The sequence below is a fragment of the Cygnus olor genome, chromosome 4 (assembly GCF_009769625.2).
Source record: "Cygnus olor isolate bCygOlo1 chromosome 4, bCygOlo1.pri.v2, whole genome shotgun sequence".
In the NCBI taxonomy this organism is placed as follows: Eukaryota; Metazoa; Chordata; class Aves; order Anseriformes; family Anatidae; genus Cygnus; species Cygnus olor.
This window is the reverse complement of record NC_049172.1, coordinates 75,501,872-75,514,380: the sequence shown is the minus strand read 5'-3', so window position 1 is coordinate 75,514,380 and position 12,509 is coordinate 75,501,872. Positions and strand designations below refer to the sequence as shown.

The 12,509-nt window shown below is 41.5% G+C and overlaps 1 protein-coding gene across 2 annotated transcripts in view; it reads right to left on the bottom strand.

Annotated features, from left to right (window-relative positions):
- ATRN (attractin) overlaps positions 1-12,509 on the bottom strand; it is a 148,429-nt gene that overhangs the window by 29,464 nt on the left and 106,456 nt on the right. For both annotated transcript variants that reach the window (XM_040556762.1, XM_040556763.1), the window contains exon 26: positions 3,097-3,175. In XM_040556762.1, coding sequence (XP_040412696.1) covers positions 3,097-3,175 — 79 coding nt within the window. The remainder of the gene's footprint in view (positions 1-3,096; positions 3,176-12,509) is intronic.

Here is a 12,509-nt window from a genome sequence, read left to right as displayed (position 1 = left end):
TCGTGCCTGACCAATCTGGTGGCCTTCTGTGATGGAGTGACCGCATCAGTTGACGAGGGAGCTGTGGTCAATGGCTCTATGTCCAGGTGGAGACAGGTGATGAGTGGTGTCCCTCGGGGTCCATCTTGGGACAGACTGCTTAATATCTTTATCAATGACATAGACAACGTGATCAAGTGCACCCTCACCAAGTTTGCAGATGACAGCAAGCTGAGTGGTGCAGTTGATACACCAGAAGGAAGGGATGCCATCCAAAGGGACCTGGAGAAGCTTGAGAAGTGGGTCTATATGAACTGAATGAGGTTCAACAAGTGCCAGGTGCTGCATGAGCATTGGGGCAATCACAGACGAGAGTACAGACTGGGAGAAGAACTCACTGAGAGAAGGATTATCAGAGGGCTGGAGCACCTCTCCTAGGAAGAAAGGCTGAGAGAGCTCAGGATGTTCACCCTGGAGAAGGCTCCAACGAGATCTCACTGCAGCCTTTCAGTACTTGAAGGGGCTTATAAAAGAGATGAAGAGCAACTTTTTACACAGGCATAGAGTGATAGGACAAGAGAGAATGGTTTTAAACTAAAAGAGGACAGATTTAGGTTAGATATAAAGCAGAAATTCTTTGCTATGAGGGTGGTGAGGCCCTGCCCAGGCCACCTCGAGGAGCTGTGGCTGCCCCATCCCTGGCAGTGCCCAAGGCCAGGCTGGATGGGGCTGGGGGCAGCGGTCCCTGCCCATAGCAGGGGGTTGGACCTGGATGGTCTTTAAGGTCCCTTCCAACCCAAGCCATTCAGATGATTCTATGAAAATTTGTTTCCCCTATGCCAGTCTGCAAACTCTGTATCCCAAGGTTCCTGTAAGGGTAAACAGAACAAGGAAAGCAGGCACTTCCAAATGAAGGAGAAATGGCAAACCTAAAAATCACATGCTTCAAGACCATCCTTAGAACAGAGTGGCAAACTTGTGTACACTTAAAACTTGCAGTGTAGCTAACTGCTGTTAATTGTTATTTTAACTACTAATGTTTAAAGGGAGCCGTGATGGGATTTATTGAGAGTCTGTGTTAAAAGAACACTGTGAGCTATAAAATCGTCTTAGATACTACCAAAAAGTCAAAGATCTTTTTCATTTCTGGAGGCAGTCTTTATTATTTTCTTTAATTGATGGCACGGTAAAAATTTAAAAGTTTCCTCAAGTTTACAACTACTTCCAACAACAGAGGAATGCAATAAGGGAGACCTATGAACTGCAAGATAGATTGACTGGATGTAAAGAAGGAGCAAGACAGATAATGGCACCAGACAGGAATCTGCCAGAAAAAGAACGTACTGGTGAGCTGCCTCTCAAATAGCCACACATGCAAACCGAGTTTAAATAAACTAGAACATGCCAGTACCCTGTTAGCACTCCAGATTTTTTTCTTAAAAGACGTATCAGACTCGAAGTAATTTATAGAGAAATTTTTTATTTAGGCCACTGTTAAAATATCTTAACCGAGCTCAAAAGCACAGTATTTATTTCTCAATCTATTTTTCTCACGCATTCCTTGATAACATTTAACCTCGGGAGCCAGCAGAAAACATTATGCTGACTCCATCTTACTTTCTTGCCAAGAGTGAGAAAGAAAATAATAGCCATGGTAGTCAAAATTTATCTACCTTCAGAGAATACAAAAAGCCTCGAAGACTTAGATTATTTCCAAGATGAAGGGTTATCTGTTTGAAAACACTGGTTAGATTATGCATTTTAGTTCACTAGGAAGAGCAAAATTATCTGAAGCAGAAAGAGCAAGAAGGGGAGAAGAGTTATCAGACATCATCCTGCTTTCTTACAGGAAATAAGATCCACAGATTGAGTTATTTTATGCTATTCTGACTACTGCATTGGAAAGTAAAACCAGATACACAGATTTTTGAAGATATGCAAGAAACGGGCACTTGCACAGGACTTCATTTCTGTAGAAATTAATCCCGAGAATCTTCTTGATCAACTACTACGTACGGACAAAACGCCCTTGAATAAAACAGTTGTACACGTGGGTGCTTACAGCTGCCAAGAGCTTCATCCCAGCAGATCGGCTGGGAGGTAAAATTATGGCAATGGGAAGATTATACTCCTTGCTTTTGGATTTTGGGGTATGTTGTGTTTCTCCCCTTGGGAAAGATAACTCATCTTGGGTGATAAGATACAGACAACTATGTTTAGAAATTGCACATGGAGTCACTTGAATGAAGTCTGGCTACTCTCATTTTGCATACAAGAAAACAGCACAAGGCAAAGCTAAAAATAATCCCAGCCACGCTCAGCCCAGCCTAACCTTGGCTTTATTTGCACATGATACAGGGCTCTGCCTTACATGGCTTTAGTGCCTGCCACAGCATGAAAACCCCAGGAATGTGGTACGGTCATCTGCCTTGCAGCACACAGGACTTGCTTCTCTACAAACGTGGCTCGCTCTACTATTCATTTCTGAATTTGTGCTTAAAAAATTAGAAAGAAGGACACATTCTTTACGTTACTGAGCCACAACTTGTTGGCTGTCCTATCTTGATCCCCCTAAAAGCTCAGGGTGTGATGTGCAATGACAGCTGAGAAGGAAAAATGGTGGTGAAAAAAAATCACCAAATACACCAGGAATGATCAAGGAAGAACAATATTTGGGGGGGTTATAGCATGAATTTTTTATACACTGCAAACACAAGAAAGTTAGGAAGCTGGTCCACAGCTAGGTGAAAAGAAGAATGCGTGAGCTAATATGGTTAGCACTGCAACAGGTATTTCTTTTTTGAAAACAGATCTAAATAATGAGTCTCCTAATTCGCTGTGGTTTTGTATTTATACTGTCTAGAACCTGAGTTCTGGGAACACAGGGTATTCACCCCTACTTTTTGTGCTTCATAGAAGTTGCACCATCAGGAAATAGAACCATTTGTCACTGAAACTGTAATAGAAAGTACACTATTATCAATGCCTAAACAGAAGCATTTATAGATTAGTGGAGCTTATCCTTAACTGAAGGTTAATACTATGCATATACAAAAAAATACAAGAGAACTATAAAAAAGCCATTTAAGAGATAGCATTCGAATTTGTCATTTTAACCTCTCTTCTTCGTGATGCCCAGCAACTTTGTTTAATCTTCCAAACCACAGCTGCCACCAGGAGCAAAGACAGGAAGCAACTGTAAAGGAGAAAAGAAAATAAATATCTTATTGTCCTTGTTCGTAACATAACGGCAGCTGCAAAACTAGCAAATCAAAAAACTAGACTAAAAGTTCACATAATACTTAGAAGTACTTTGATGAAAGATAATACAGCAGTGCAAAACGCTTTGCACAGTTCAGTGCTCATGACACCTAGTGAGGAATGATGTACATCTATTTTTAGAGAAACATTGATCCAAAGTTACCTATTTGACCTCCTTATACGACATCCACCAATTTTCACTAGGGAATCAGAACAGTAAGGCAGGAAGATTTAATCGTTTTGGAAGAGCCAGTATTTACTATCTTTGGCAATATTTAAAGTGAGAGGATAACCCAACAAAAGAAAAGCCTTGAAAGAGGCAGAGAAAATTGATTTTTTTTTCATTTCAAAATTACAAAAATAAGATAAGGTGTATAGTACTTGGATTCTTTTTAACTGGCTCTTGCAGAACTATAGGCATTTCTTGATTTCCCCAAATCTATATTGCTTTGCTTAAATCTAAAGAGGAACAAAAGGATGAATAGGTTTATCAACTTCTAGGGAAAATGCAAAAAAGCAGATTTAACAAAAAGCAGTTATCATAATAATAAAAACCTGCTATTGACAATTATGATCTTATCGGACTGAATACTTAACAAGCAACTTCAAGGCACACAGGCTAAGATTAAAATTTATCCTTTTGTATGACTGTACCCCAGCAAAAGCCTCTCTTCTCAAATACCACACTGATGGGGAAGAGAAAAAGTCTCCAGAAGTCTCTTCCTCATGCTCTTTATGTGTACTTGAGAGTGTGCTTATAGGAAGATTAACCCGAACAGATGATTTATTTCTTCAAGTGCACCATTTATGCCAGCTGGAGTGCTCTGAGTGTCTGAAGGGGGATTTCTGTTGACCAGGAACCGCTGTGCGTCTTGGCGAGGTTCAGTTCTCACCCTTCTGGGGCTCCCAACGGAGACCATTGACACACAAGAAGGGCTGCTGCAGCCAAAAGACCACTCAATGCTCCCTGCCTTCAACAAAAAACAAAGCTCTGCTTCCAAGCATCCATCCAGTTCGCAGATCTCCAAGCCTCCTATTTCCGAACAACACTGTGGCTTCCAGCATGCTCTCCCATACCCATGTACCGCAACCCCAGTGACCTCCTCTGGATGTGCCCCTGATTGAAATACCACAACCGATGATGACTGATGGTATTGTGTCCCACCATTTCCATTTTCACCCCTTCTTAAGTGTTTGCCTTAGATGAGCTACAAGGAACTGCACGCCTCGTCCTTCGAGCAACCAGGAGTCCCACTCTCCGATGGCCAATTCTTTAGCAGAGAGCAGTGCAAAGGCTTGGCAGCATTATTAATCACTAAAAAAGGACAGACAGCAAGAGCTGTTCCCTGAGATGAGAAAGGAGGGCCTGTTCCTGATTACATATCATTATCCGTAGCCTATATATTATGAAAACTGCATGTGATCAGGCACCGAGCGCTCACGGGGCAGCCAGTAGGCACTGTGCTTTTATTTTTCAGGCTTGGATATATACAGAGGTACGTCTTCCTATCACACACTATATGAAACTAAAAAAAATGGCACCTGTGTGACTTCAGCATTAAAATGTCTGCACAGCTTCTAAAGACTCCTGCGGTGCCTATTTCTTCATAAATTTAAGCAGGATCATGGAGAGATTAGTTTGGCCTTTTTCATTTCGAGATACATATTCCAAATCACTTCCCTCACACTTTATCTAAATATTAAAATCTGACATTTGTTCACTGTAAAAGCATGGTCATTTTTCTGCAAATACAAACAGTTTAGACAAGCACTTTCAATGATTATTTTATTTTCCCTTTTGAGAGGTACTGGATTACTGTCAAGCTTTGTAGTAAAGAACAATGTGCCATCCACTAAAGCACACACATTAAATCTTCAATTGCTATTTCGGTAAAGAAGCAAACATGCATTACTGATGATTAAGGATGTCATACCTTCAGCTTTCCTTTTCTTTCCTGAAGCTCCCTACTGCTGCATTAAATGCAAGAGCAGACTGTCTGCGCCACCAGGAAATAGTATTTCTCTCCCGGACAAGGTCACACTTAGACTAGATGGATTTCCACTCATACCACACTTCAACAGGCAGAAGTGAATGATGGGCTAACAAAAATTTTGAGTACCCACATTTGTCTTGGGACTCCTATTAGCTCCCCACAGCAGGAACGCCACCGCACTGACTCAATGGCTTTGGTAAGCTTTTCTCTTCTTATTAACTCCCTCTTCCACAAAGGGACTTACTCTTTCTGAGGTAAAACATTTGCTTTATCTCTGAGGCCCAAAGCCAGTGCTCCCCGCAGAACAAAAATCCCAAATGCATCCAAGCCAAGCTAGCACAGCTAGGACCACAAGCTAAACCTTTCGTCTTTTGTCTGTTTTGTTTGCAGAAAAAATTTAGCATCAGCGTGCAAGGGAAGGGGGGAGATAAAACAAAATCTTCAAGGCAGCAGAGAAAAGTCTCCTGGCTGCATGTTTAATCTGACCACAAAAATGTCAATACTCAAGCACCTGCAGGAGCCCCATGACAGGCTGCCAACACGACACTGAAGGGCAACGCCTACCAGGCGATGGCACTCTCATCATGACTCGAGCAACAATTTCATCTCAGGGTAAAACGTTTTAGATGCAGCTTACAGGCAACAGCTACCACCATGGCGTATCCCGTTTTTACCTCCTCGCTACCTCTTTATTTAAGGAAATTAGATGGAAGTCCAAATGGCAGAGGGAAAGAGCCAGATGCTTTGCCAGTCCAGCAGCACTGTGCTATAAAGACCCGTTTCAGCCAGATTTACCTTCAGGAGGAGTTTCTCAGGAGGCTGAGCATACAAATAAACCCAGGCTGTTGTGTGCCATGCACAGTCAGCACAGTGAATGAGATCTCCACCGTTCTGTGGGTGGCTGCTACAAGATGTATGGGCTCCATTCCCTTCCATCTATCAGACTAATAACAGGCACACCAAACTGAAGATACACTTCAAAACCTACTGAACTCCCATGAGGACGGCTCTTCTTTAGGAGAAATGTGACCTCGGCAAGCTGTAAACACACAACTCTCTCCGTATTAATTTATTCCCTTGGAGAAAAAAGCCAGAAAGTGGAGAATTCAGAGGATTGTCTTTATCCTCATATTAAATTCCCTTTAGGAAATGTGCATTTCATGCGATTGTACATGCCAGAGTCTTTCACTGGTTTGCCACTTGCCTTGCTTCTGGCATCCCAGCCAAGACCTTCTGAAGAAAGCACAGAGAGAAATTAACAATTAAAGACCAATAAACACTGCTTCTAAAATGCTCACCACAGTGGCCTGTATTTCAGCGGAACTGCACCATGCATCTTTGTACTGTCACAAGGAGGCAGCAAATACCCACAAAAGCCATAAAACCACTACGGAAATATATTTCCCCCCTTGCACAACCTCCCCTTGGCAACACCCGGGGAGAAATAAAGCGCAGCGCCTGCTCGCTGCACTGCACTACATCATCTGCTGGAAGGACCCCAGGGGTAGAGTCAAGTCAAGATCTATCTGCTGCCTTTTCTCAGCCTAAACCATCCTGAAAGAAGTTTAAAAGACCCGTCCTCTTGTCAGTAGCTTGAAACCAGCTTTTTTCCAGACCTTCTCTCTGAAGGCAACTGTGTAAATATGGAAGGAGTGGACGGAAACAGCTGGGTGGAACGAGAGCTGCATTGGAAAACGATTTGGAGTGGAAGCCTACAGTTGGCAGTCCCAGTCCAATGCCGTGCTCTGCCCTGCTTTCTCTTGAACAGCCTCAACGCTCTCTCTACCAGCTATGAATATAGATCTGTTTAAAAATGGCTTTAAAATAAACCTTGCTGCAGGACTTGCTTTACCTTCTTCTGTTTCTTTCTTCTCCAAAAATAACTGCCTACCAAGAGCCTCCTTCATCCCTGAAATTCACTGTTCATTCAAGTCTTCTCCCTACATCTCCTCCCATCTCAAACAACGCTTTTGTATCGTTTCTCCTCATCCGTGGCTCTGAAAAAAAAGGTAAAGGGGACAGAAATGTTCTTGGGCTCATAAAATCCCAGTGCAGTCTGTAGGCATCTCTACAAATGTCAGGTAAGAGGCCAAGCAGCATATTCAGCAACCTAAAAAGATGACACCAAAAAACTCCGATGTGAAACCAGATTGGAAGGAAAAGGAGCCATCTAGAGACATCTAAGACTCTTGGAGATCTTTTTTTCATCTCAGGGAAATTTGAAAATCATATGGGCTGAAATTTGAAATCATATGGGTTGGATTCAGCCAAATTCAGCTTTCATTGGCATACAGAGCTATAAATATCCCTTATGTAGCATAAACACTGCAATCTAGGGAGAAATTACATTAGCATTTTATGGAGAGTTTTCAATTTGATAAATAGCTTATTAATTTAATAAATAATTAAGAATTACTTAAGTATAATAAATGAGCGATGGTTGTAAGTAATCTCCCGTCAGTTGGCCTCAACAAATGCATTAATCGTTCGCTGGTAAGCCTCCCGCACTCTTTACACCACAGGTTATTTCCACCCTGATACAAAAATGTGAACTTAACTACCTTGTCTGGTTTTATACCTCATTCTTAAGCTCCTTTCCTTAGCAGAAAGGATATTTTCTCCACTCCAGGTACCCGTAAAACTCTCCAAACAAGCACACTTGTATTTTTAAATGGCTGGAAAAACTTCATCAGCACTGTGAAATGATGCATTCTCACTAACAGAGAAGAAAATCCATCTGGCATATTAGGGCCCAATTATTAAACTCTCCTACAATGTTTATCAACATCAGAGCTACTAGTAAAAATGGCAGTTTTAAATGCCAAAATATACAGCAGCTCGAATACTAATATGCTTTAACATATATAGGTCGGCTAATAATTTCAGAAAGCACTGCAGTGATTACTAGAAACACATCCCAAATTATTTTGATAAATTGGAAGCTATTTAAGTGCTATCCAAAAGAAACTTTTAATGTGCTGGAGAGTTGTAGGACACATTTTCAACTACTCAACGCATTAAAGCTCAGAATAATTGGAGCAAACACAAAATGCTGAAGGAATTGACCATATAATGATGCAAGGCAAGACCAGCCTGGCTGAATGCCTCTTATTACTGCACGCACAGGGTTTGCGCCGATGGCCTAAGCCAAGCAGCTATCTGCAGCCAACAGCAAACCAACAGACCTGATCTAGGGACTAACAACATTACCCTTCTGCTGAAGACAGCACCAAGGTTTAACAAGCCACAACCCACCTTATTTATTTGCGGCAGGTGATATTTTTTCTTTCATGTCTATTTTTTTTTAATCTACTTATTCTCTAGCACAACCAACTTGACACCCTATAAAAACCTTGGCAGCTACCACTGTCATGGGATCAGTTTAACTACAGTTTTGAGGTCTTATTGGAAAGCAAGTATCAATATATGCCTGATTTTTTTTTTTTATTGAGCTTCTTAGGGTTCAGATTTGCAAGCCCTTCCATGCTTTTTTCACTAAGGGCATACTCTTAATTAAAGGGAAAAAGTCATCGTGCAAGTCTAAAAGCTGGAATTTCAAGTAAACACACCAAAAATCCTGAGGGCCATGATGAAATTGGAGTGGAAAATAATGTTTTCTTGACCCTTATTTTGAAGTTTTTCTCCTCGTACTAATTTCAGGTATGCGAACAACCTACTCTGAAGGCAGGGACGTCCGAGCAGCTTGTAGGTACAAGAGGGACCAGGGCCCAAGCACAGCATTGGCCTTATAGACTCCTTCCAGTCTCAGTTCCCCAATTCTATAGTCAACTGACCTGGTCATCTCCTTCGCTCAACTCATGGGAAATAGCCAAATGAATGACTGCTGAGAGCTATGTGCCTCACTCTGAAGTAGACACCGATGTCTGGTAGCCGTTCTTTGGTGTCTATCACCTGCACTGACTAGAGTAAGAGCTTGGACACAACACAAACACAAATCTAAATTAAGTCCTAAAACTATAAGCTAAACCCCACTGAATCAACAGGTTTAAAACCCAGAGTGCTTATATCACACCCCAAATCACTACGTGTCACCACAGGAGGCTGTAGAGGCCAAAAGCGTAAATAGACCCTATAATAATGGGAGTAATAAATGGAGGAGAGACCTGATGGCCCCTCTGCTGATCTGGGTGTGACCCTGGCAGAGAACTAACCAAAGAGAGATGAAAAGAACAAGGAAAGAAGAAAGTTATGAAAGGAAAATTGTTAACTTTCCTCATCTCGTTAGAAATAATTTTCAGATATTCCCAATCTTTTCCTTTTCCTTACATGAAATAAAAGGTGATTCAGACTGTATTTTAGGCACTTTCTGCTGCAGAAATAAACTATTTAATAAGCAAAAAGAGTAAATAAATATCTGCAGCATGACTCCAGGTTTGAGTTATTGCAATAGGCCATTCCTGCTTATTAAAAACACTGGGCAAATGTTTACAGCTGGAAAAAATGATATACAGCACCTTAACCTACCTGCGTGACTGCCATATGGAGACAAATACTGCTCCCTCTGAAGTTTTTCTGACCAAGAAAACTTCAAAGTCCAATTATTCACACCGAAGTAAAATTATACAATTTGATATTCAGACATCGGTACAGGCCACAAGTGTTCATGTCATGCTGTGACACCGTGAAAACACAGAACTTGGAACTTCTTTCTTCCATTTGTGAAAGAGACCCTTATCTCTAACTCGTTGTAAGACTACAAAAGGACTGGAGGGAGGCAGCAGTGAGCACCCCAAGGAGGATGTTTCAAGCATAAATATGAAAGGACAGAGCAGACAAGAAAAAGGGTGAACTGTGCATGAGGACACAGAGCAGAAACACAATACAGAACATTGATCATAAATCAATGTAACAAAGCCCTGTGTGAGATCTTATGGAAGGGTAAGGTGATTACAATTCACAAAACCCCACAGAAAATCAATTATACCCTCTCATGCTCTCACAACCAAAACAGCCAGATGCATGTGGCCCGCTGATCTGGCCAACATCACTTATGTCCCACACAGAGGACAGGGGATGCTGGCTGTCGGGTCCTTGCTGTTTCTCCTGGCGTCTTTCCTGGAGACAGCAAGCCTGGTTCGCCGGTCTTTTACACCATGTAGGGCTCAACTGCTTCTTTGGCAAGGCTGTTTGGCCTTGAAGTTTTGCTTACTTCACTCTTCAGACCTTTTAGGCAAGTTGGTGAATGCCTCTGTCTCCTTGCTTTGAGTTTCTTAGGGCTGCTACACTAATAATACCCCTGGTTTTGGAGCACAGGGTCTCCTCCTGACAGGTTGTCTGTGATGCACAGGGGTTACATGCGTGATCCTCAGCTGCTTTACAACCAAATCTGTCACCAGTTAGAACAGAAGCTAAGCCGTGCTTTTTACTCCTGTCTGCTTTTTCTTCTGGTGCTTACACATACTCTCCATCCTGATTTCATTCAAATCAATCTTAAATACTTATCTGATAAGTCTCTACAGAACTGGCCAACAAAGCAGAGAAGCACAGAAAAAAATCAGAAGCAGTTTTTTAAAATAGAAAAACAGAAAGGAAGAAAAAGGATCACTGGTCAGCAATATGACTTTAGAAGGCCACTGATATTCTGACGTCTTTTGTACACAAAAGCACACTGGTGAAAAATACACTGGTGAAAAATCCGTATTATAGATTGGTGTGATGGCATACAGGGATTTTTGGAAGTTGAAGAAGCACTGATACTAACACAAGCATTTACTAGAGACCGTCAAAATAGCTCAAACTTTCTGTCGAAATAAAGCAGTATGAATTTTATAACAAAGAGCTGTATTATGGAAAGCAGGGAGAAGGAAACAGAAAAAAACACCGTTTGCTTGCAATTCATTTAGATTTACAAAGGTCAACCACGGTTATAATATCATTTCTCCTACAGCTCCAATTATAATACAATATTAATGACCCTGCAACTTCACTGCTCTACCCAACCTTTATCCACTGACATTTTCTTCGCTTAAAATAAGAAATTATTGTGTTGCAAAATAAAATAATGGCAATATTCAGCCATAGAGCTGAACACTGACTCCAGAAGGAGCCCCAGAAGTGTACCAGCACCTCTAAACGTGATGCACACCCCCCTCTGACCCAGAGCAGCACAGCTCTTAAAAGGAAATCGAATCCAGCAGTCACATTTTGTCCTGCTCCACGCTGACTTTTAAATGATGCCATTTAAAAGCATTGCCAGGTTCCTGGCTGCTCTGTAACTTTGAGAGCCACACAGCAAGTCAGGGTTCTGCAAGAACCTGTGATACTCCATAAATTAAGCAGCACTGGAGATAAGCAATGTAGCTTGCACTCCAGTGCCTACTGGAAGGACTTGCATGGCCTAAATCATCACAAATGTCAGCAAACAGAGAATCTAAAACTCCCGTTTCCCTGCATGGCTCCCCATGCACCTCAAGGCACAGCTGTTTCTTCTGGTAGCACAGCAGAAGAGCATGTTTAGGATGGGGTTACAACAAAGCATCTAGGGTGGCTTCTGTGAGATGGAAAATGTGCCACATCAGCAGCAGCACACGAAAATTTACATAAATGTTACTTGCAGAAAATTTACATAAATGTTACTTGCAGAATGGCAAAATGAGGCAATACTCTTAAACATGATAACAAAGCCATTCTAAACATTCATTTAACAGAACAAAGTCTGGTTTTGTGTCCATGGCATCCAGAGAAGCAGTATGTATCCCAGTTTCCAGATTAGAGGTGATCTGTATCTCAAAGGTGGTTTTACCAACAGTCTTTAGGCTTTGCAAAAAGCATTTTCATTGCCTCTACTCAGCGTGCGAATTTTCAGCCACCTCTATCTCATTAGCATCACAGGGGGCTATCCGATATTACTTATTTATACTTTAACTTGGATTCAACTGTGATTATGAAATGTACCCTAGAGCATTAAAAATACAAGAGTTTCAATCATTTCCCCTCCAAACAGCAGAGATGAATCATGCTGTTCTACTACACCGGTTATTCAGCAAGTTAGAGTGAATGTAAAATGAAATACGGGGGGAGGAACTTAAGAGTAGTTACAACTGAAGAATCAAAGACTTTCTAATGTATTATAAATGTGTGGTTGGAAAACACCAGTAAACTGTCTTCTCCCTAATACACACATTCTAACTCCTCTGGGATGTGAAGATGTTAGCTAAGTAACACTGCAACATTACTTGTCAAGGAGATCCATGTGATAGCAGTGGAAGAGGGAAGGAAAAATCACTGCTGACTATCTGCAGTTTACCTAACTTC